The sequence below is a fragment of the Priapulus caudatus genome, unplaced genomic scaffold, assembly GCF_000485595.1.
Source record: "Priapulus caudatus unplaced genomic scaffold, Priapulus_caudatus-5.0.1 Scaffold105, whole genome shotgun sequence".
In the NCBI taxonomy this organism is placed as follows: domain Eukaryota; kingdom Metazoa; phylum Priapulida; class Priapulimorpha; order Priapulimorphida; family Priapulidae; genus Priapulus; species Priapulus caudatus.
Genome location: NW_014577166.1, coordinates 36,944 through 62,500, shown reverse-complemented (window position 1 = coordinate 62,500; position 25,557 = coordinate 36,944). Strand labels below are relative to the sequence as shown.

Genomic DNA, 25,557 nt, shown 5'->3' with positions numbered 1-25,557 from the left:
ACAAACACACGCACACGCGCGCGCGCGCGCACACACACACACACACACACACACACACACACACACACACACACACACACAGTCACACACACAGCTATTTTTATGGTATCGCGAGCACATATTATGAAAACCGGGAGTGAATAAAAGCATTTTGTTTTTGTTCACGGCTACTCAAGTGTATCAAGCGCAGCATGTAACAATGCCATTACGTATGTTCGTTGACATAACTCGATCCATACTCAGCGAAGATATAAAAATAACAAATAATCACTGCTATATTTCACTGTACATTTTAGGAACCTATTTTAGTTAGCCACGGTTGATAAATCGTATATAAACTTACGCTGCATGACAAACGTTTTTTTTTTTTGGCGTTTCATCGAGTTAGACGCCTTTGATTCATATGATTGCCATTTGATACAGTCACTAGTAACGCATCTAGAAGATTGATTTGTAACTTGTAGAAAACGATGACGATATATACTACACAAACGTCGTCACCTGATGGGTCAATTGAACATAGCTCTGTATTACTGACTGCAATTCAAACGCCAGAGCTGCAGAAGCTACCACGACCCGCCTTAGAAAAGACGCTCTTCCCAAGCTGCGATCGTGGGTTGAACGGGCGGCGACTGAAAATTGCCGTATTAAAGGCAAGCCCGTGTTGAGATCTGAAATATATTTTGTAATACCGTTGACACACCGAACTTTCAATGCGCTTTGATGCGCATTGATGACATTGATGCGCTTCAACGCGGTTATGTACACACCAGATACGGTTGTAATGCGCATCAATGCGCATTATTTCCAATCCACATACGTATGTTGATTGAGCAGTTCGCTTACGGTTCGATTCGGTTCGGTTCGGTTCTGTTTGGCGGTGTGTCAACGATAATTTTACAACACGGTTCTGTTCGGTTTAGGATTGGATGATGAAATCACGTGGTGTTCTCGCGAAGATCCTGTTGAATGCGTTGTTGGATTTGCGTTCGGTTGCGTTCGGATTTGCGTTCGGTTGTTTCGATGTTTCAACGGTATATCACATATCAAATCGAATTATGTCATTCGGTTACAATGCGCATTGGTCAATACCGAATTCGGTGTGTCAAGGGTATTAGTCGTCGTCAAATTATCTTGTGAAATTTAACGCGCGATTCTGTTTATGCTGTCTCCACTAACCCATTGACAATGTACAGTTGTGAGCATTAGGCTATATCTGGAATGTGTAATTATTTGTGCTTCCATTATCATTCTAGACATTTCCATATATTTATTGGGATGCTAACAAAACCAGGATTGACGGTTTCCTTCTGCAACTAATCAAGGAAATGTCTTATTATTATAACTTCACGTGAGTATTTGGTATTGTACGCATGAACTTGTCTAAACAAAAACATGTTATAGCATACTTTCCAGTGTAGTTGCATTACATATCTATAAAATTTTATGGATTACTTTAGAATAAAAGTAACTCGTGGTTTTATTTAGGTACGAATTTGTTTCTCCAATCGACAAACAGTTTGGGCTGTTCAAATCCGATGGCTCTTGGTCAGGTATCATAGGCATGCTACATAAACGGGTAACGTTTCGATTGTCTATGCTGATTGAACTCACTGTTGATTAGTCTATTCAGTTATCTTTGTCAGGTGGAATTTTGTCTTGCAAACCAATTAGTGATATTGGTTATTGGCTTTAGTGGTGCATCCATATTCCTTATTTAATGTTTACTATGGAAAAAACGAAATTTTGTAGGCCCCTACCTATAGTTATAGCCAAGTTATACTAAATTACTACGATTTGCGATTCCTTATAAACTGAAGATCTCTTGCGTACTGTGGCGTATAACTACTAGAACAGTAGCGTTATATCATTAGGAGGCTGACTTTGGAGCCGGTCCGGTAACCATGACAGACGATCGCTCCAAGGTGGTTGACTTCTCTTCTCCATTTGCGTTCACCTTCGGTGGAATTTTAATAAGAAGACCGACTGAAAAGTTTCGGTCGATGCGATTTCTGATAAGACCCTACACTGCATATGTGTGGATTTTCATCCTCGTCACGGCAGCCACTGCTGCATCAGTGACTGTCGGCATTCAGTGGTTCTACGCTCGTTCGATCAAAGAGTCGAATGCGTGGTGGGGCATATACGCACGCGCTCTGTGCATGCAAGGTAAGTTTCACATGTGCTGGTGCATGCCCGTTGATAGAAGCATCATGAATAATTACGACTAGTATAAAATATCACAACTTGTGATTACGATATTTTAGACTTGTACATTTTAAATGTGACATTTTATTGTGAAATTTCATCCGTAAAATTTCCGTTAAACATTTAAAATTAAATTTTGTGAAACTGATATTTTGCCGTTTAATTCCAGGTACACCGTCGACTCCGTCCGCTCCGCCCTGCAGGATTCTTTACGCCAGCTTCTGGCTATTCATGGTCATTATGGCTGCTGTTTACAGTGGCAACCTTGTAGCGATGTCAACGATTCCTGTTCCTGTCGCTCCACCGGTGTCTAGCTTAGATGATTTATCCAGGCAGCGGACTATTCAGCCACTAATCACGAAAGGTGGCAGTCGAGAGGCTTATTTCAGGGTGAATATTAATACCCGGTTAGAAGCAATATATATAGGCATGTGTGTGCGTGCGTACGTGCGTGCGCGCGTGCTTGTGCGTGTATGCATATGCATATGTATATATACGTACATATCTACTCACGCCCATGCATGCATGAACGCACGCCCGCCCGCACGCGTACACACACGCAAATTGAGTACAGCGAAACATGCTAATTAAACTAACTTTCAACAAATTAAACAATAACGTTGTTTTGTAATATTTCAGCACGGGGCGACGCATACACGACGGGCAATCTGGCAACTTATCAACAGCAGCGAGGAAAATTTTATAGTACACGAATCCGAAATTATGGAGAAGGTTATCAACAAGAACAAAGCACTAATAAGTGGCATCGAATATCTTAATCTATATAGAATACAGGATTATACTCGAACAGGTCAGTGTAGGCTCTACACATTGCCCGGGCACTTGCAGATGGAAATGTTGTCCTTGCCTACACAGAAGAACAGCCCTTTGCTGGAGCTACTTAATACTGCGTAAGTAAGGTAGTTACTTGGGCTCTATCGCGTACACGTACACGTTAACATTTAGCGCGAAATTGCAGAACTGATTCACCATCAAGCGACATTGCTACCAATTACGTCAGTAGGCAACGTCCTGGCGTTTTGCGTAATTTTACCAGTTTCTTAGGACAAGATTTTATTGTCAAGACAAATATATATATAAAAATATACGTGTGAAAATATACTAGATCTTCTATCTATACATGTATCTATGGGTATTGTTGCAGGGTGGAAGCGGCAACACAGTCGGGTCTGTTGCAGAAGTGGCGAGCTAGCCAGTTTACGCCCATTCCCTGCGAGCAGATGGAACAATTAGAGGGCGAGTTCAATCCATTCACCCTGGAGACAACGGGTGGCGTGTTCCTCGTATACGCCTGTTGCATCGTAGCAGCTTTGGCTGTGCTGCTTGTCGAGATAGTGCATCGCGGTGTCCTCATCAAACTCAGATCTGCTACGACATCTGCACAACCTCATAGGTGTGTGTTTCTGTTTGTGTGTGTGTGCGTGTGTGTGTGTGCGTGCGTGCGTGCGTGTGCGCTGCGTGCGTGCGTGCGTGCGTGCGTGCGCGCGCGTGTGTGTGTGCGTGCGTGTGCGTGTGTGTGTGCGCGTGTGTGTGTGTGCGTGCGTGCGTGCGTGTGTGTGTGTGTGTGCGCACGTATATGTGTGTGTGCGCACGTGTGTGTGTGCGCGCACGGTGTGTGTGTGCGTGCGTGCGTGTGTGTGTGTGTGTGCGCACGTGTGCGTGTGCGTGTGCGTGTGCGTGTGCGTGTGCGTGGTGTTGTGTGTGTGTGTGTGTGTGTGTGTGTGTGTGTGTGTGCGTGCGCGCGCGTGGTGTGTGTGTGTGTGGTGCACGTGTGTGTGTTGTGTGTGTGTGTGTGTATGTAAGGGTGAGTGGGTGTCTGCATATCTATGTCCGTGTGTGTGTGTGTGTGTGTGTGTGTGTGTGGTGTGTGTGTGTGTGTGTGTGTGTGTGGTGTGTGTGTGTGTGTGTGTGTGTGTGTTTGTGTGTGTGTGTGTGTGTGTGTGTGTGTGTGTGTGTGTGTGTGTGTGTGTGCTCAAGCGCGCGTGTGTCTGCGTGCCTGTCTGCAATATATCAAATATTCTGATGAGTATAATGACGATCGAGGATGAAGCGCAGCTCTCGGTCGATGTGCGTATAGTGGTTTTATTTAGGTATACGCACGTGACAATTTACATTTGTTTTAGGGATGTTTACAGTGGTCAGGCCTTTAATCAAAATCTAGGAGCCTGCAGCATGCCACCGCCACCGCCGCTACCACCGCCGCCGCCACAACCACCCAGAAGTTACGGCACTGACCGTGGAACATCGCACAATCACCGCGGCGCGAATATTGATTAAAAACTCGCGTGAGCCACTATTTACTCATATTCTTCTTTTACAGTTTGACATATTATTCATCTGGCGCTTGCATACGTGATAGAATTCACCGTGACGTTCGTGTTTGCAAAATTAATACTCATTCGCCACCGTCATAATAATGCACGTTTCGTGTGTCACACGGGGGAGCAAAACGACGTATTTGACCAATCACGCAAACACAACACGGATTTCCTAGCCATAGATAGCATACACTGGGATATATAATATATATATATACACAGCATGTTCTGCTAGCATCTATGACAAATATGACATACGCATAATATACGCTCTCATATGACACTATTTGCCATAGGAAGATTCTTCCTATATGACAAATATTGTTGTATGTGAATCTGTATAGCATATATATAAAGCGAGATGTATGCGAGGTATAGAACCTGCTATTACAAATATTTCCTTAAGCATCATGCGTATAGACATAGCAAAAGGAGGCAGATGTGTACCTTATTTATAATAAGCACCTTATTATAATAAGTGCGAACGTGTACGAAGCTACTGAACAGCCGCTAGCCGTGAACCCCCCACCCCACCCCACCCCACTCCCACCCCACCCAACCCAACCACCCACCCCACCTGCGCCGCCAACCTACAGTTCAAATCATCGTCGTGTTAATGTAGGCTACGTTGCAGAAATACTTTACTATGTGAACAGATACATACGTTAAATGTTATATATAAATGTTATCAGAAAACTCGAGTTTACTTAACTGGCGAAACTTGGCAAACATAAATTGCCTAATGTTTTCATTAAAAGGTACAGCGTGGTAACGATGGGATGCCCACAAGTTCCGGCCAAGATAATTCGCGATACGGATTTATTAACTGCTACTATATTGATATATAGCACAGCGCAACATATTGATTTTTGTGTAATCAAAACAAACAAATGCGATAAAATGTAATTAATCTCGTCCGTAAATTAATATAATTCTACTGTAAAAATGACGCCGAAACTGAATGTTCAAGGTTCGTGAAATTCCCTGTCCACGAAACGTGATAAATGACGCATCACTAGCCGTCGCATACTTACAGAGTTAAATTATTTTGATCGGCTAATAATTTTGTTTTGCTGTATAAGTTATCATTTATGTCATTAGGGTAAAATTGTGCAGATTTGCCGACATTTGGCAGATACCACGAGGGCCGACAGAATATATCAAGGCATCTGCGTGCGAAGGTCTATAGCACGCGTTTTTCAGATAGATTTTTCATGTTTTAGATACGATATCTAATGAATGAAAACGTTAAGAACAGGACCGTATAGCGCCATGACGAGCCTGTGTTGGAAGGAGACGACAAGAAATATGTTGTCACCTTTAGGAGCTGTTTTTTTAGACTAAAATTAGACATCCAAGCATTCATGTATTCTAACAACCTTAATTAATAATAAAAGTTCGACTGTTATTAAAAGTAAACCAAATGTGTATTGCATGCATGTTTATCAAGATAATTGTGTTTCTGCCCAATAGCTTTCTTTCAATTTCTGCATCCACCTTTTACGAAGGGGTAGTCGGATTTACTAAAGCATATTATTTGCGTGTTTTAAACAATATAATAACAAAATAATAAATAAAAGTACAGGAGATATCCTACAAGAAGGGGAGCGAGATGCCTGTGCCGCTCCAGCATTTTTTTTTTAGCTGAATGCATCGTATAGGGGATATGGGGGCCTACTGCCATACATATCATACTATTAAGACCCTATTAAATTTGCTATCTGCGCAAAGGAGGTCAAATTTGCATAGTAAATTGCGCCTGGAATTTATTTTTGGAGTGAATGAATGGAATTGAATTAAATGAATTGGAATGAATTTGGAATGAAAATTAATTTGAAATAAAAATAAATTAAAAATAAATAATAAAAATATCCGTAGCCATCTCGGCCACCATACTGAAGTGTTTTCAGTATTTATGGGCTGAATTAAAACATAAATATAAAAATACATATACTGAGATGATGATCGTGCATAATAAAACGAAATTTTACAGGAACGCGTTTTTGTTCTTTAATTTCTACACGATCATGTATATAATAAAATGAACACAATAGCGGTTTATTGGCGCTAACGCCAGCGATGCTTTCAAAAACATGCTACGCGAGCAGATATTCCACCAGCAATCAGCAGATATCCAGCAATATTCCACCATCCAATAACCAGAATATGAGATGAGTTCAAAGGCAAAATTCTGACTGGTGAAGGAGGAGAAAGTACGGTAACTTGCCATAACAATGCATCGAAATGCTAATTATGCTAATAATGCATATACGAAATTGTACGTCATTGTATTAATTACAGTCTCAGCGTGTAGTCATGATTGTATTAGCTATGACAACGTGAACAAGAACGCGTGCATATGCACGAGCTGCCTGCCCTAGCTCCACGGCAGCTTAGAAATTGTCATGTATTACGGGACCAGGCGGACCGGACAATTTCATCCAAATTTCAGACAAATTCAATCGCAACCGCTCAGTATATGCAGCTAGCTAGTATACAGAAAGATAGATAGATAGATAGATAGATAGATAGATAGATAGATAGATAGATAGATAGATAGATAGCTAGAGAGAAAGACTGAGAGAGAGGGGGATGGAGAGATTGTAAAGAGAGGAGATCCCCGGGGTAGTACAACTTGATATATGTCCCCCGGACTAGCGCGGTATTTCTCCGTGAATGTGGTCTTTACACCCCACCTGTGCTGATATTTCAGAACCAGCAGATTCATAAAGTTCGAACCCCAGGTCAAACACCCCGAGAGATGGCGCTCTCACTCTCGCTCACTTCACGTGCGTTCACGCTCACGCTCACGTTCACGCTCACGCTCACGCTCACGCTCACGTTCACGCTCACGCTCACGCTCACGTTCACGCTCACGCTCACGCTCACGTTCACGCTCACGCTCACTTCACTCATCCTGAGTGTACGAAGGGGCACTGCATGCAGTCGGCATGCAGTTTGGCCCCAGGTACGCATGATGGGACGAATCCAATAATTGCTGAAAAGAGGGAGAAGTGTGGCGGGGAAGGCCATAGTTCAGAGAATGTGGAAGGGGCGAGGGCCATGACACACTTACAAAGAGAATAATTCAGCAATTGTCATTTTAATCGGAGTATGTATTAAAATGGAAACGTAGGCGGCGTAGCTACATACGGCAAAATTCGCACTCTATTTAGGCAAACCTTTTATGTATTTGTTCGGTGATACGAACGCAAAATTCCGACGGATAAATTTGTATAACACACTTTTAACAACTTCTGGCATCGAAAGTTTTCAGACACATGGCTTTATTTCGAGCATACCGGTTACCTTAGATGTTGATACTCGGAGTTCAGGTACTCTAGAACGCTTAATCTAACTTACCGTGATTCTACCCATAATCCTGGTTACTTTTTTCTGGGTTGCTGGTAAAACTGTTATCTAATTACAGAGTGATAGTACCAGTGCCGAGGTATTATAAATTTGTATCTACGTACATCGGAATGACACCGTCCTAAATAATCCAGTATTTTAATGCCCTAGTATGATCAATGTATAATATATATATATATGTAACGATATTTGACCTACTTTGCAGTGTGTTAGTGGAAGAATAATTCATAGAAGCATATCGGCAAAAGAAATAAGAACAAATAACGAAAACAGCATTGTTTCTTCTTTTAACGCTATTATTACTCCAGAAAAATGTACAAGAAAATACATCTTAACAAAGATAGTTCAGTCTATACACTATGTACATGTACACAGATGTGTGATTGACCAACTGCAGATGCAATAGTTCGTTAGGAAAACACATGATGACAGCGATGCACCTTTAGTTGTACCGCTCGTCATTGCACATTGCTTTATCATTATTTCAGGCGATATTACATTTCCTTAGTATCCGCAATGCAATCCGATAGCACTGTGAGGCTAACCATGGAACCGGTAAGGACAAACATAACACAGTTGTGAAGGAATGAATCGATTGATGACACTACTTGTGACGCATTTTGCCGTCACTGCAACTCAAACCGTGATCAGCGCTAAACCAACAATTCATCGAACAAAAGTATTATTCTACAAGAGTGTAATTCTCTTGCTGGTTGTTACAGGCCATAACATATGACGATAACGTGATTAGTTTTATTGCCATAAGACTACAATATTATGGTAACAATACGCATCACACTGAGACCACACAGTGCTGACTGGTGACTGTAATACATATGAGATATCACAGAGAAGATTATCGCATGTAACGTTTTCTGTAATATCAAATATAAAGAAATTGTCGGTTGTGCGCTAGGAGACCGATCGCGATGGAGAGAGAGAATGGGGGGGGGGGCAAGATAGAGAAAGGCAGTAACAAACAGGAGGGGGAGCAAGCGAGAAAAAACGACAGAAATACAGACGCACGCACGCACACACACACGAGAGAGAGAGAGAGAGAGAGAGAGAGAGAGAGAGAGAGAGAGAGAGAGAGAGAGAGAGAGAGAGAGAGAGAGAGAGAGATGCGAAGAGACTCGAGACGCGAAGATGGAGAGTGAGGAGAGAGCAGAGAGCCAGCGACGAGAGAGAGAGAGAGAGAGAGAGAGAGAGAGAGAGATAGGGGGAGGGGGAAGTGAGCGGGATGAAAGAATGGTTGAGTGTACGAAGAATAGCTAACCACTGCAACCCGACGCAATCTCGATACACCTTGTGTACACCATGACAGCGACTGCGCATGTGACGCATAATCAATTATGCTAATACACGCTTTTATGTACAATCCTAGTACGTGGTGACGAGCGAATCCACAGTTGCATATCCATCGGTAAACATACTCGAACATAACCATACAACTATCTCCTACTCACGTTGACAAACGAAGATGAAACACAGGTTGATAGAATAAAACGACACTGTACACGAACGCTGAATAAAGAATTTTGATCAGGAATAGGATGTTTTAATGGTCACGGATGGGCTCTCAATACACGTAAAATGCAGGGGTTTCTGACTGCCACGAACACTGGTGTACGTTAGCAATCGTTCCTACTCTTTCTCGTAAATGTAATCTAACAACGAATATACATCAGCGTGAAATGAAGCCAATTTTCTTCATTAAAAATTTATATTTTCAGACCAATTAGGTGTGCGCGCATAGCTGTCGACAAACCATAATTTGGCATTCCGCTGATTTTAATAATTTTCTCAGAACATCGAGTATCATAATGGTTAGGGTCCAACGATTAATCCATCTATCAATCACCAAAAAGGAATTCCAAAATGCTTATGCGAATTGCAAACGGTATTACTAGTTAGGATTAATTTCAATTCAGTCCATTTTGGTGTCACAGTGGTTTAAAGGTCAACACTATCATTAGAAAAGTATTGCAGGACAGAACCGTCACTGAAGGAATCACAGAAAAGATCACGCTCACAGTTACCATGTTAATCGGACCAATGTCATTTTAAAATGTCAAAACATAATTGTTTACTGTGGCTGTGGGAATGAACGGATTTCACTGGCATGTTTTGTAAACCAACTCATAATAAAATTACAATCCATTCGAACAATTACCTTTAAAATAGTAAAAGGCGTGAAATCAAAATGATAGCTTAATAAGGTGAAATGGTTTCCGACTCATTACACTTGTGATATGTATACAAGTAAATAGCAAATGGATTCACAAGATTACCCTCGCTATGACAACATGAAGATATCAACACAGTCAATGCATGGCGATGGCTACTATTACTAATAACCCCATACTCCCACTGTAATGCAACATCGGCAGCCTCAATTAGAAATATAACCAATTATAACCAGTAATTATTGACAAGCGTTTCGTTTGAGATGAAGATGCAGATAAAATTAGTTGAGACAATCATAGATGAGACAATCGTTCCATGAACTGTACAATGAGACAATCGCCTAGTAAGACAACTGTCCAATAAGACAATCATCCAGTGAGACAACCATCCAATGAGACAATGACCCAGCGATACAATCGTCATGAGACAGGGCTTCCAAACAATAGTGTGAATAACGTGTTTTATTGCAGAAATGTCCTCGAACAATAGTTGGTGAACTCTTATGTTCAGCAGTTCAAACATTGTCATTTACATTCAAGATGTGCATGCACATCTCTCATGACTATGCATATACGCAGACAATTACATATCGGCCATCAACAAAATGGGCGCACGCACGCACGTGTACACACGCAATCGCATCATCACCAATGTATGCCTGCTGCTACATTATGTACATATTTACGTATAGAGGCTATGGTTAGTACTTAGTACATTTGTAAGGTATCATAACTCGGTTTTCACTAAGATTTTTACCCAATACTGGCCTGGGGTGACGATACTCGCACACACACCGGTGGGTTGCTGCACAATTACACTTCTGCATATAGCACAAAATATTGTAAAACTTCATCATCCAGAGTGCAATCTCCCTCCAATGGTTTACATGAAGTGTTATCATCTCTAGTTTACATGTATGTACATGGCATCGACTTCTCCCGCTGACTGTGGCACGTAACGGACAAAATCTTACAATTTCACTCGCTCGGGTAAATCGTGAGGCAGAACCTCCCAGGAAGTAGGAGAAAGTTGAGAGTGATCTCCTTATCCCCCTAATAGCAAACACTCATGTCAAAACCACACACAGTTGGCAATTATAAGAATATATCTGTCTCCGGAGTTGAATCGTCAGCTAGGAACCGACACACATCGATAGCGAAGACCGTCCCAGTAGTACTAGTAGACTCTGTAGTGTCAGCAGCACGCTTGCCGAAGATCCCGTCTCTAAATCCTGGCCGAATGCGAGAAAACTCTCACAGTCGCTTGCTTTCAATAACGGAGATCGACGAGCGTGGCACCGGCGGCTTTCACACGCAGGCTTTCCATGATCCTCCTTTTCATGATCGTTCTCGCTCTCGCACGTCTGGCCACAGACAGCGGAAGCCATTGCCTGACAACAGCGATGCCCACGTTCAGACAACGATTACCGGCTCACGTGTTTCCCACTGAACGGAGAAGAAACGGCCGACGACAACCGCCACTGCCGCAGCGTCTGCGGGCAACGTACAAACACCGGGTCTCGCCGCGAACGGGAAAAAAATTGGCGGCGGATCTTCGCACGACTGTCTGGTGTTTCACTGTACAACAACGACGACGAAGAACGATTCGCGCATCGACAGGTGGCGCCACTCGCCTACGTGCTGTCGCGCTTGTTCACTCGGTCAGACTTGCGCGACGAGGCGCGGCTCTCACGGCACCGCTGGCAAATGTACACGTCGGGAATGTTCGACTTGCGAATTTTCGCGCACGACAAGTGAATCCATATCAAGCACTCCGAACACTCGATCATCGGTCGGCCGCCAAACGGCTTCATGCAGAAGCAGGTCACCACGTCCCAGGAGTCCTCGTCTGCAAAGCACAGAAAAATCGGCGGGGTCACGACCGACATAAAACCAATCACAGGCGACGCGCGCGCTGGCTTTCGCAAACCCTGTGTCAATACGCGCACATTATCTACACACACACACACACACACACACACACACTCCACGTGCCGCGGACAAATCGGTGCAAGACCACGAAGGGAAACACGTTGGACTTTGATCCTTATCGAATACACAGCGCGACTTAAACCGACTGGCAGCTCGTAGGCTGGTAACGCCCTGGACAAGTTTGAGCGCTACTAGTTGACCATGTCGTCGACGATATCTGAGCACGTGTTAGCAGTGAGAAGTGTGTGCCGCGTGGCACCGTTAAATCAGGTGTTACTTATCTTGTGTTGCGACTTGCAAGTGACTGTGTCAGACAGGTAGGTGTCAACTGTACACAAGTGCGTTCATACGGCACAGTCGACTTTCAATAATGACACACATTAATATTTACAGCTGTATGTTTGGCACAACTTTGGTCCACCACCATTCTGACAACAGCCTTGGGCAGATGCAAACATGATCAGTAGATGACTTATGGCGTAATACTGCATTCCCGACACGTACTTCAGCAACCAATTTTTTTGCTAATCGTGACCCACCTAACTGACATTAAAAATACATGATGTTGATGTATGCTAAATTACCACCAATGAAGAATGCATTGTGTTTACGATGAAGCCCTCCGCCCACTGAGACATGTTCATCGATTCACTGATCGCATATAAAAGTGATGTGAAGAGTTTTATAATATTACAGCCACTGAGCACCATGACACAATAAACCTGGCATGGCTTGATAGTGCCAAAACCAGTGACTAAAGCTATAGTACACAATCTATTATCCGAAATTCTGAAAACCGAAAACCTCCGAAGACCGAAAGTTTTTTCGTGGAGGTCACCTGCACACCAAAGACCACACCACTCGACTTGACCAAATATTAAAATGTGTTTGGCATTACTCATACATATTGTACTGTACCGGTACAGCACTTGGCCTCTTGAAAAGTTGGGAGTTTTAGTACTGGCTAGTTGCAGGATATACGGCATGTATATCTGTACTATACTACCATTCCGAAATCCGAAAAATTCCGAATTCAGAAACGTGTCTGGTCCCAAGGGTTTCGGATAATAGATTGTGTACTGTACTATTACCACTACCACTATTGTTTCTATCACAATAATGATGATGACGCTAACAACGACGACAACAACAACAAAAACAATGACAAAAACGATGACGACGGACAACAAGAGCCACCGCTATTCTTATACTCCAAATCCTGTTTACATCTATGTTCTATTCACTCATATTAATCAACTATGATATTCTTGCAAGCACCCTGCAGAGATCAGCATGGGCTTATCATGGATCTGTGCGCATGTATGTATATCTTTTAATAGCCGAAGAAGCGATCCTGATTTTAGAGACTTAAGAGTGCTCTGCATTTTTTACTTACTCTTCATTGGCTAGCAAGCTAAAAAAAATATTAGCCAAACAAACACCGATTTTCCTGATCGCATATACTAGTAATATCTAATATACGAACACTAACCTAAATACAAGATTGTCCAACTGCTTGTTAGATTAGGATTAGGTGATATTTATACAGTTCACTTATGATTATTGTCGACGTGCTGCAGTGCTACTTCAATGTTAATGTGTTTTTTTTACTCACTTCTTTGACTGCCCTAAAATTAGCTTTATTGGTATTGCAACAGGTACAGTGCAGCAGTAGTGCCGCACCTCATGTACTGTATGGTGCAAGTAATAACACTACACGTGACATGCAGAGTAAATCAAACTAAACCAATCTAGCGAACAACAGAAACAAACCATGTCTGTCGCAAGTACTGAACGATAACAGATGTGGCGTCCCACTGTGAGGCAAACATGTGGTGATGCTACGGTGGTGATGCCACGGTGGTGATGCCACGGTGGTGATGCCACGGTGGTGATGCCACGGTGGTGATGCTACGGTTATGATTCTACGGTGGTGATGCTACGGTGTTGATGCTACGGTGATGATTCTACGGTGGTGATGCTACGGTGTTGATGCTACGGTGGTGATGCTACGGTGGTGATGCTACGGTGGTGATGCTACGGTGGTGATGCTACGGTGGTGATGCTACAGTGGTGATGCCTGCTACGGTGGTGATGCCACAGTGGTGATACTACAGTGGTAATGCCTGCTACGGTGGTGATGCCACAGTGGTGATACTACAGTGGTAATGCCTGCTACGGTGGTGATGCCACAGTGGTGATACTACAGTGGTAATGCCTGCTACGGTGGTGATGCCACAGTGGTGATACTACAGTGGTAATGCCTGCTACGGTGGTGATGCTACGGTGGTGATGCTACGGTGGTGATGCTACGGTGGTGATGCTACGGTGGTGATGCTACGGTGGTGATGCCGCAGTGCTGATGCCACAGTGGTGGTGGTAAGCGTAAATGGTAAGTGTGAACACCGACAGCGAGGGACTGAAACCGCGACCGTGCGACACGCGCGTGCCGCAATACATACAGTAATCGGCTCCCGTCTCCAGATCGCTCGCGTTCTTGCGGTCCGGCGTCAGGCCATTGCTGCGCGGCGTCGTCCCGCTGTTCGGTCCCTCGGATAGGACGCTCTCTGTGCCGCTGTTGCTCCCCGTGCTGTCCAGTGGACTGCTGTTCTTCAACCGGAGCTCCTGCAAGAGATGAACATGAAACGACGCGTCAGAAACGACCGCACTGCCGCAGACAAACACGCGAGCCGACAAGCTCGGCGGCTAAAAACGCGCAGCGGCAATTGTACAAGACACGAGATAAAAAAATCGAGAGCTAATACCGTTGTAGCCGTGGAATGATAAGGTACCGTCGATAAAATCGTCGACATATACTTTCGAGAAGCCTAAAAAATCAATGTTGCGCAGCATCGGACATCGATTTTTACATTTATAGTGAATATTTGGAATATTTCCCCGCTTATTTTTGTTTATTTTCTACACTAAACACATGGTTTATTATACTTGATATCACAGTCACTGTCTATGTTGACCCTGATCTAGATCGAGCCAACAAATTGTTACTGAAAGCTAAGCCAATTTATACCTAATATGCCTGATATGATTTAAAGGATTTATTAATTCAGTGATAATTTGATGTGATATTAACGGCTTTCTATGCATGGATGATAACCTAAAGCAATCACAAACTTGTTAGATAACCACGGACACATGCAAGCACGCACCAACAAATCCACAACTGCAGAAGTGTGTCAGAAATCATATACGACACCTGAATTAATAATAATATAATCACAATGGTAAATACACAAATGCACAATTATAAGAGCGCCGCACACTCCCTGAACTTTTCACACTCACAGTGCACAATGAAACAAACGCCAGCGGCCCAGCGAGTGCGTAAGATTTAAATGGATTTCTGTTATTTCCCGGTCCACTGACCCACATATATACAGGTATCTGAGGTATGGACAGTGATACGGTGATTCCAATTAACCAAGCCTCAATATTGCAATAATTAAATAACTAGTTAAATACCCGATACAAAATTAAGAAAAAAATTGAGAAAAATATAACAATTAGTGCAGAATTTGCATGCTGTAAGTGTAACAGTATTCATTCTTAATAATTTCGACTTTAAAGTATATTATTAAGCTACCTTATTACATTTTGCTGTAAAATATAAATCTTCCACGTTCAAATAGAAATCCTTCATAATAAATGCATTCACATCCATGGGCAGAAAGCAACATCTAGATACAATTATAAATTTATGCAAAAAATAACTCAGTACAGTACTGTAATAAAAGTACAGCAGTTTTAGCTGCTTTGCCCTGAGTGTAATTGTGGTGGTGCAGTTTTTACATGAATTAAATAGCTTAAATCTCATTAACTTTATGCATGTTAATTAAAAGAAGTTCAATGATTTATTTGCAGCTAGCAAGTTCCTAATAATTGGGCATGTGTGAATAAAGATCTTAATTAACTTGTTTCATGTTAATGAGAATTCACAAGTACTTTGTTCCATGAATACAATGTGAATCCGTATAGATTTTTAAGATAAAAAGATGTTATATAGAACAAAGCAAGTGCTCTTGCCTCGAAATTCACAAGCTGTGCAACCTGCATTCCATATACAACCAAATCTGTTGAAGAAATATTATGGAAGCAGTGAAGCAAATAAGCTTTTAACATATTTCTACAACAGAGGCAAGCTGCCAGTACGTATACATAATGGGCACACCACATACCGTGCTAGGGTTTTGTTGCAACTACAAAATGCTTGCATCACCACTTAATAGAATACCTACCTCTTGCTTCTTCAATTCATACTGCTCATGCTCAAGGATATAATTACAAAATGTGTAAAAATCTTCGGCCGTCCGCCGTCGCTTCGGCATTGGAGACATCTGCCCATTCACCTGAAATATCACAAGTTCTTATCTATATATATATATTTTCTCACACGTCATGTACAAGATACGGTTCAAGAACCTGGAATCAGATAACCATGTGCAACAGAATATCTGACGCCGACCCCAGCTCAGTCAACGAAAGCATGTAACATTGAAGATAAGCTGTCATCGTCATTACATCAACTGATGAGATAACTCGTCAGCGGTGTGGTGCCAATGATTGTACTCTACGTTATGATGCTAGATAGTCCGTGGTAAGCGTATCCGGTAGTTTAACGCAAAAATTGACGAATGTGAAATAGTACTACCACGTTTGTGTCAAACTTGAGCTCTATTACACTCTTGATAAAACTTACAACTCGGGCTCTCAGAAAATAAAGTTTCTATTATTTTTGGCAAGAAAATCTAGTGTCAGGGTATATAATGGTAGAACCTCATAATCTGCCCTACAGAATGCAGATATGCGTTCGTAACTTTTTAATGCAAGAACGTGTAAATTTTCAAATATATTATGTCTTCTTTAAAGCAATATCAAAAGAGCAGAATATAGTAGCTTACAATACCAATGATTAATCAAGATGAATCTACACAGTGGTCAATCATACATTGAGCTATATGATAATAAATTGCCAAATGTAACAGAAATGACAAGGTTCCTGTACTATACTTAATACTGATGGGTATATTGCATGTTTCAACATAAACTAGCATAAACTAGACTGTTGCAGATTACATTCGCGAATATAATTTAGACACAAGAATCATTTATGTACTTTATTTAGCGAGAATTCGTGAACCAAAGGAATCTTGCTACGTTTACAAATTTGTGTATCGCTTGCATGTATGCATTGAACACTACATGTACAATAATTTTCATGCATCATGCCAATCTAATTAAAAAAAATTCTGATTACAGAAAGCCCAAAGTTGCTTTGATAGAAAATTATTCAACAGGATATATAACAAAGAAACACTTACCTCTTCCGACTCTTGCTTTTCAGCTTTGATGGCCTTTGGAGCTGCAAAACAGGGCAAGTGTGAACAACTCGATACATACACGCCGTGAAAAATATACGTGTATACATATATGCATATATTGTGGTGTAAGTTCTATGACAGATGTCGTCATACACATCGTCACATAATCTTAAACCATAAACCACATAAACGGCTGATTATCATGTTTCTTTTCCCCACTTTTCCTGCGAAGCAAGTTTACAGTGTATGCACTAGCACACTATTCAATTCATAACTGATAAAGCCTACCAACTCCAATTACACATACATGTTTCACACCGAAGTTCTTTGGGTACTAAACTACTACACTAAAGATCACAACTATAATTTAAGACTCGTCCGGTTGGGAGTATGATTGAGCTGACATTAAGCCGACCATCATTCTATATAGATACATGGTGTTCATTACTGTACTAACAGTTAATGGTCGTCACCTACCTTTACAAGATTGGTACACATTAACCTTAAAGCCGCACAATGCGCATCCAAACGCTAATTTCTCCAGTACTAGACTAGCAAATACTTCGTGTCATGCATAATCACACTACCTTATGACAAAATAAACTCTAGTTCCTCCCATTTGACTGCGCGTTCCCAACAAGAAAGAGGTGCGAAATCAGGTAATCAGGCGCCAACGCTAAATTGTTTCAAACAACATAACATCGAAGTGGTGACGTGACGTCACATGTTTTTATCTTTGCTGCGCCCGTACCGCTGTACCGCGGCACCTCTGCACGGTTGCTTGGAGATTGGGGAAACTGTACACAACATCGAAGAATTTCAACAACATTGGAGGTATTTTCAAAATACCTTTTATAAGACAACGCGCAGTGAAATGGGAGGAACTAGAGTTTATTTTGCCATAAGGTAGTATGATTATGCATGACACGAAGTATTTGCTAGTCTAGTACTGGAGAAATTAGCGTTTGGATGCGCATTGTGCGGCTTTAAAAGAATAATAGGTCCATTGATTATGCAATGTTGACAAATGCTAGAGTAACTGGCACCTTGTGTAGTTAATAAGTACATTACCTTATAGCCAAACGCGTATTAGTTTGTCCAATATCACTGCTGGTTACATTACAAACAAGACTTGAAATCGGTTGTTGATATGTATCAACGTATCATTTACGTGCCGTAAATGTCATCCAGGAGTCAAGCGATGACGTAAACATTTGTGTAGCCCGTATGTTTTGGACGTCATATGAAACGGAGGTGTCAGCGGTGTAACCACGGCCACGGACTAAACATGGAAATAGATTAAAACACACGTACTAATCACGGACGCACGTGGACAGCCCTGACAAAAAGTTTCTTCTCACGAGCGTCCATGTTTACGAAATCACTGATGATAGCATTGCGTACGGCCGAGCACGCGTGCGAAAATGTCCGGTGCACTATAAATCTGTATCACACCCGCTTCGCCGGCAGCAGTTTGAAACTGTAAATAACTGATTTTTGGACTGCGGATTTCAATTAGACATTTCTTAGTAACCAGCAGTGATATTGGACAAACTAATATGCGTTTGGCTACAAGGTAATGTACTTATTAACTACACATGGTGCCAGTTACTCTAGCATTCGTCAACATTGCATAATCAATGGACCTATTATTCCTTTAACATTACCAGACACGTATTTTTGTATAGAATATGTGAAAAATTGACAATCTGGATCACATGGATTTCTGTACCATGGTGTACATGTATGTTTTAGGTATTGCACAATCCACCAGATCCAACTTCAAATTCAAATTCACCAAGACATTATTAATATTACTTCCCATTAATGTAATTAGATAGACGAAATGGAGGATAAACGTACATAACAGAAGTTTAGCACCACACAAATGTAATATAGTGATCACATACAATGATACACCTCTATATTAGTATTACCTTGAGTTTGACAAAGATTATTAAAAGTAAAACATGGTTCCTTCGCAAATCGAAATCATGTAAACTGCCACTGTAGGGATCATAGAAACTTAGGGGTATAACTACGGAATACGCAAAAGAAAATGGTTTGTACAGTTGAGACCACTCTGTGCAGTGTGCTGTTTAAAATAGATACATACAGACCGCTCAGTACACATTGTAGAGGATAATTTGACAGAACTACAATGCAAAAGCATTAGCCAGTAATGGCCGACAAAAGAAAACCACGTCAAACGGTTTCCACCGAAGATTTATTAGCGAATTATACACAACCCTAAGATTTCGGAACACCTATTAATGTCTTGAAATAGTGGACTCGGCAGCGGACACATTCCTAAAAACTGAGTGGCCATTTTGACAAGCAAATGGAAAAGATTGAAAACCATGTACAGCAGACATGTCGAACGCAACTGGCAAACATGACACAAACATTAACGGTGACTACCTCGTTATTATTCAGTGGAAAATACATGCCACTTCAAATTCAGATTATATACCTTTAAATACACCGGCAGACATCAGAGATTCGCTGACCCGTGCACTATCAGCGGAGAAAACAGCAAATTTATAACGATAAATTCGTGCCAAAAACTAAAATTTGTTGTTAGACAAACGTGCTATCCCACAATGCCCCGCAAAGGTCGTGACCCAAATCATTTGCATGCATGACGTCAATATAACGTAGCTCGCCCAGGCCACTGACAATTTCTGTTCTTATGGCGTCGGTTTGAGCTATGGGTTGACCGAGCGCGGGTGGGTGGAGTTGAGTTAGGTGGATTTATATAGTTCCCTGCGTCGAAATAGTATACTAAATTATACATATCTAAGAATTCCTGCGAACGTTCCGACCGAAAAACACGTACCTGTCATTTGCTTACACCTATGGAATCTTACACCTCTTACTATACTTGTATGGACTGATGAAGTTTTTTCTTCTTCTTCTTCTTTTTTCTTGTATCTATTTTTTCTTCATGTTGTCACTTTACTAGTACAGAATATGCTGAAGTTTTTTTGTTGTTGTTGTATATATTTTTTCTTCATGTTGTATAGCATTGTAATTGTGTATGAATGTATGGATGTATGTATGTATGACCTTTAGATCGGTATTTCCCTGCAAAGAATTTTTTTAAAAAGAGAAAATTCATTCCGTGCTTCCTTATAGTTTTGTGAGTGCAGCTGATCTAGCTCCCCAAAGTATCTCCAGGTACTGTTTAGTAAGCTGAACTATAGTAATATTACCAATAAGGCTGCTGCCAACCCTAAAACCCAGGAGAGTTTTCAAGAGCTCCTCCTGCATGCCATGTGAGGTTTCTGTTGTCTCCAAACCTGTTTTAGTACGTTTAATCATATGTAAAAAACTTTTTCTATGGTTTTTATATTCAGGACATTCCAGTAAAAAGTGCTCCAGGGTCTCCAACTCTCCTCTCCCACAAATTAAACATTTATCTTCGCCTCCCCAGTTTCTAGTTCGTTTATTCAATGGCAAGCATCCCGCCCTGCATTGAAAGAGCAGGCTACTCCCAAGACTATTATCATAAAAGGACTCTTTACCAGGCATCTTTTTTTCTTTATACAATCCTAGCGAACTCTTGTTTTCTATCCTTTTTCTCCAGACGGTAGTACCACTCTGTTTAATTGCTCTTTCCACTCTAACATTCCATTCTTTAATACCCCCCGTTAACTCTTTGTCTAGACTCCTATCCGAGTCAAACTTTGTTATGAGGAACCTAGTTCTCCTCCTCCAGTCTGATCTGAATTCGCCCAATTCCATTGCTTCCGCTATCTGTTTATATTTACGTTCATTATTCATATATTTTATCCTGCCCCAATATTTAATTTTACTTTTTGCCTCTCTCTCTTCAAAAGTGGACCATCCCATCTCCCCTCTAATACTCTCCAGTCCCACATAAAAGGGTGCCCCTAGTGACTTCCTTCCCAGCTGGTTTTGCGTCCTGTCTAGTGCCGGGAGCGTGGACGTTCCTCCTTTTTTAACTTTAAATACTAGGGCTCCATTTGTATACGTCAGCGCAGGCACTGCAACTGCTTTCCAAAGCTCCCTACCCACCCAATATCTATTGAAACTATAGAATGCCTTTGCAGCTATTGCTCCCCTGTATTTTCTTGTTTTTTTTTCGTATATCATCCTCATGATGTTGTAAGCAGTTTTCGCTAAGCTTTACCCCCAGGTAAGTGTATTCAGATACTTGCTGCAAATTCATTGTCCCCAGTTTCCAGAAACCCTGTTGCTCCTCTATCGGCTTATTGAGAATCATGATTTGGGATTTCTTTTCTCCAAAAACCATTCCAAAATTTTCTGCAAAGTCTGCGGCAATGCTCAACATACTTTCCATTTTACTCCTATTCTCTGCTAGCAGAACCACATCATCCGCGTATAACATCCCCGGAAAGCTATTTCCTCCAATGCATAATCCATTTGCATTTGTTACGAGCCTAGTAGACAATTCATTGATAAACAATGCGAACAGGATTGGTGATAAAAGGCAACCCTGCTTCAGACCTACATTAGATGCTATCCAATCCGATTCAAACAGTTCCAGCCTTATCTTTGATTCATTGTCCTTGTACATAGACTCCACTAGCTTAACGAACCCATTACCCAAACCTATTCTTCTTAGTTCCCTTAGTAATTTATTCCTATTCACCGAGTCATAAGCTTTTTTAAAGTCCAAGAATGCAAGGTATATAATGGTTTTCTTACATGTTTCGCCTGCTGAATGCATTGGGTTATTATAAATATATTATCCCCCGTGCGCCGATCTCTCCTGAATCCATTCTGTAACTCCCCCAAAATATTTGAGTCTTCTAACAATTTTTCCAGTCGATCTCTAATAATTCCCATAAATAACTTACTCACGTTGCTCGTTAAGGTCATCGGTCTGTAGCTTTGCAGAAGCTGTTTATCCAGGTTTTTACCTTTATAAACTAATGATACTTTTGATTTCTTCCATGAATCTGGGAACTCCAATGACTGTAGAATTTTATTAAAGGGGACCGTTAGTGCTTTGACTAGGAATTTCTCCCCAAACTTTAGAAATTCGTTTGGTACCTCGTCAAAGCCACAGGCCTTGCCCTGCTTACTTAGCTTAATTCTAAGCAGCACCTCCTCTACCGTTATTATATTTAACAAAGTATTTCTACTATCTATATGAGGGCTATATGTACGTGGTTGGGACTCCTGGGGGCCCACTGAGATGCTAGAGCCTGAGTTGATTTCTCGCCAGAAACCCGTGAGTTTATTTTCTATATCCTCCTTTTTTTCCAAGACGCACACATCTTCGTTTCTTATTTTAACTATGCCGTCGCGTATAGGTTCTTCCTTTCTAATTAACTCCCAAAAACGCTTAGTACTTTCCCTACCCGCTGATTTTATATTTATAACCTGTTGTTTTTCAAAGTTCCGGGAGGTTGTTGCGGCTCCATGTATATTTCCCACTACATCTGTTATCCTCGTTTAAGATTTTTAGACTGTTGTTCTCGACGAAATCCAGTAACCGCTGCCCATTTCCATTTATAACTTCGTTCGCTAACCCAATATGTCCATTAAAGTCGCCTATAATGATACAATTATAGTTTAATGACTGAAGTTTCTCAAATTGCTGTCTTAGCGTTTCATAGATAGCATCATTCCATTTCCGATCTAGGTCTTCCCTGCCCGCATATACAATGCCAAAAGCCCATTTCTCTCCCCCAGTGGCCCGCCCACCAACCCTGTTTCTGCTTTTGTAATATCTTTACTAAGGTTGTTCACATCCTTTAAAGACTCTAATTTTAAGTTAGCATCCAAGATGAAGCCTATCCCTCCCCCTCTTTTCTGACCTTTTTTCCTATTCCAGCCCACCCAGTCTATGCCATTTTTCTTAAATGGTTCGGGTTGGAAATCATCCCTGAAAAACGTTTCCCCTACTTCTAGAATGCCTAACCTATCTCTCTGGAACCAATCAATTACATCTACAGCTTTATTTTTTGATTTCAAACAGTTAACATTTAGCCACCCTATTCTTAACTTTTTCCCTCAATATGTACTGTATCCGTCAGAAATTTTATCATTTTAACTTCTCAACACTATTGCTTTTATCAGATTTTTTCTACATGAAAAAAACTGTCGTCAGTACATGTATTTGTATCTGAATTCATGCAATAAAGATTTAATAATAATAATAATAATAATCTATCTAAAAGGAGAGTGGCAAAAGACGAGCGCGTACGCTAAATCTCGGTATAAATAGTAACTCTTCGGAGTCCAAAGGACTAATAAAGGATAGCAAAGAATAATTATAGTACTGCTAGATCGACACTAATAATAGCAAAGCAACTAATGTGAATGTATCCGTTGAGGATGTTACACAACGGAAACAGCTAGGCCGGTTGTAGATGACCGAGTACGCCGTGATGATTTCACCAAGCAAGGTGCATCTACCAATTTTAACGTGGCCGTGATAAATCTCGCAGAAGCTAATGTGTTTGGTATAGAGAAAACGAGCACGGCGGGGAGGGGCAGTCGAAATCGGTGAGAATATTTTCAGAACTGGCATTGCAGTTTTGCGACTGCGATGAATCGATTTTCGATCGGCAGTAATTCATTCTTGATAAAGCCAAGATATACTATGGTCCGAACTTTAATTAGCGTCAGCAAAAGAAAGATTGCATGCGGAAAAAGCGAGTGGATCGACATTTTACAAAATAAATCGATGTGCTTCCAGCTAGGGCGTTGCATGCTTATGGTAATACCCAAATATTTGTTCGCCGGAGTATAGTTAATATAGGTACTTAATTAAGATATAGTGAGTATAGGTAAAGGTCAAGCGATATTTAAACCGTGCCATGTGTGCAATTTTGCATTTGTCAAGATTTAAAGGCATGCGCCAGGTTAGGCCCATATTGTTCAACACGAGTGAGAATGATATGCAGGGCTATACTACGCGACCACCCTTACTGTAATAAGCAATGAATGTCGCAGGTGAATAACCGCATCGTCGGCGAAAAAGAGTTATCGGTGTCACTTATTATATCATTGATGAATTATATAGTTAAGAATAGCAGCGGACCAAGCACAGAACCCTGGGGTACTAGGTGACGTAACATCAACCACATCTGCCATGCTGCTGCCGTTGGTACATACAATTTTGGATCTATCCGTAAGGAAGTCGGTAATCCAGCTAAAGGTAATAATGTCCAATCCCATCTAATTGGGTTTGCGAATCAGAATGTCGCAGGGGACTTTATCGAAAGCCTCGCTGAATACTAGTAGAAAAAACTGCGTCGACCAGCCGAGATTTATCGTCCAATCATGAAGGACATTTATTGACTGTGCAGTAGTGGAGAAGCCGCTACGGTACGCTACGTACCTAAATCTCTAAAGGGATAAGTTATAGCAGGAGTAAATAATAATATAATTATATAGTATCTATTATTATATCGTGTGTATTATTATATCAATCAATCAACATCGTGCTGCTTGCACGGATTTTTCTGACTCTCTCTCGCCACCCATCACGACCATACATTGCATTCGGCAGGTCTTAGAGTAGACATCGCTCAGGCGGGCACTATCGCTTCATAGTGCCTGCTGCGTTATCCAATGAGATTGCAGCGATTTATCACGTCATGCACTAATATTATATAATATCTATTATTATATAGTATCTATTATTAATATAGAATCTATTATTATTCACTCCTGGTTATGTGATAGGAGGATATTATATAGAAGTCATGATGTGTAATAAAGTTATTGTGGGGGTTATAATTACAATGTATCAAGAAAGAGTTATGGTTGGCAAGAATGGACAAGAAAAGTAAAAAAAATGCTTTTATTTGCTCTTGATTATAATCTTACAAAACTATTCATGACCAAATGTGAAGTAAATATATAGGAATAATTAAAAATATATGCATGCGTGTCTGGGTACGGGTGTGTATACTAGTCATACCCTTGCGTGGTATGCACGCGGCCTAGCCTTTTTGAAAACGTTCGTAATATATTTTTTACACGCGCGTGACAATGCTTACATTGAGCGGTTATAAATTATAATTTCCAATAGATGGCGCAACAAGGTCACATTCGCATGCTAATCTCTGCTCAAACTCCACGACAGATGGCGCTCTCGCTCTGGCTCAATTCTACTCAATTCTATCCTGAGTCACTGATCTCTACTATACTAACCGTTAGTATAGTAGAGATCAGTGA

The 25,557-nt window shown here is 41.2% G+C and overlaps 1 protein-coding gene across 1 annotated transcript; it reads right to left on the bottom strand.

Annotated features, from left to right (window-relative positions):
* Positions 1–9,455: 9,455 nt before the first annotated feature.
* On the bottom strand, positions 9,456–19,961 carry LOC106805214 (PHD finger protein 23-like). Its single transcript, XM_014806723.1, has 5 exons — positions 19,847–19,961; positions 17,374–17,414; positions 16,291–16,401; positions 14,500–14,662; positions 9,456–11,954 (listed from the first exon to the last, which is right to left on the bottom strand). The coding sequence occupies exons 1-5, from the start codon at positions 19,866–19,868 to the stop codon at positions 11,740–11,742; spliced, it is 552 nt and encodes a 183-aa protein (XP_014662209.1). The 5' UTR covers positions 19,869–19,961; the 3' UTR covers positions 9,456–11,739.
* Between the last annotated feature and the right edge of the window lie 5,596 nt (positions 19,962–25,557).

Excerpts from the sequence above, each read along its gene's own strand:
- LOC106805214 (XM_014806723.1), bottom strand. The coding sequence starts at position 19,868 with ATGTCTGCCGGTGTATTTAAAG. Across the intron at positions 17,415-19,846 it reads GTCTGCCGGTGTATTTAAAG|CTCCAAAGGCCATCAAAGCT; the intron begins GTATATAATCTG and ends CCTGTTTTGCAG. Across the intron at positions 11,955-14,499 it reads GGAGACGGGAGCCGATTACT|ACGAGGACTCCTGGGACGTG; the intron begins GTATGTATTGCG and ends TGTGCTTTGCAG.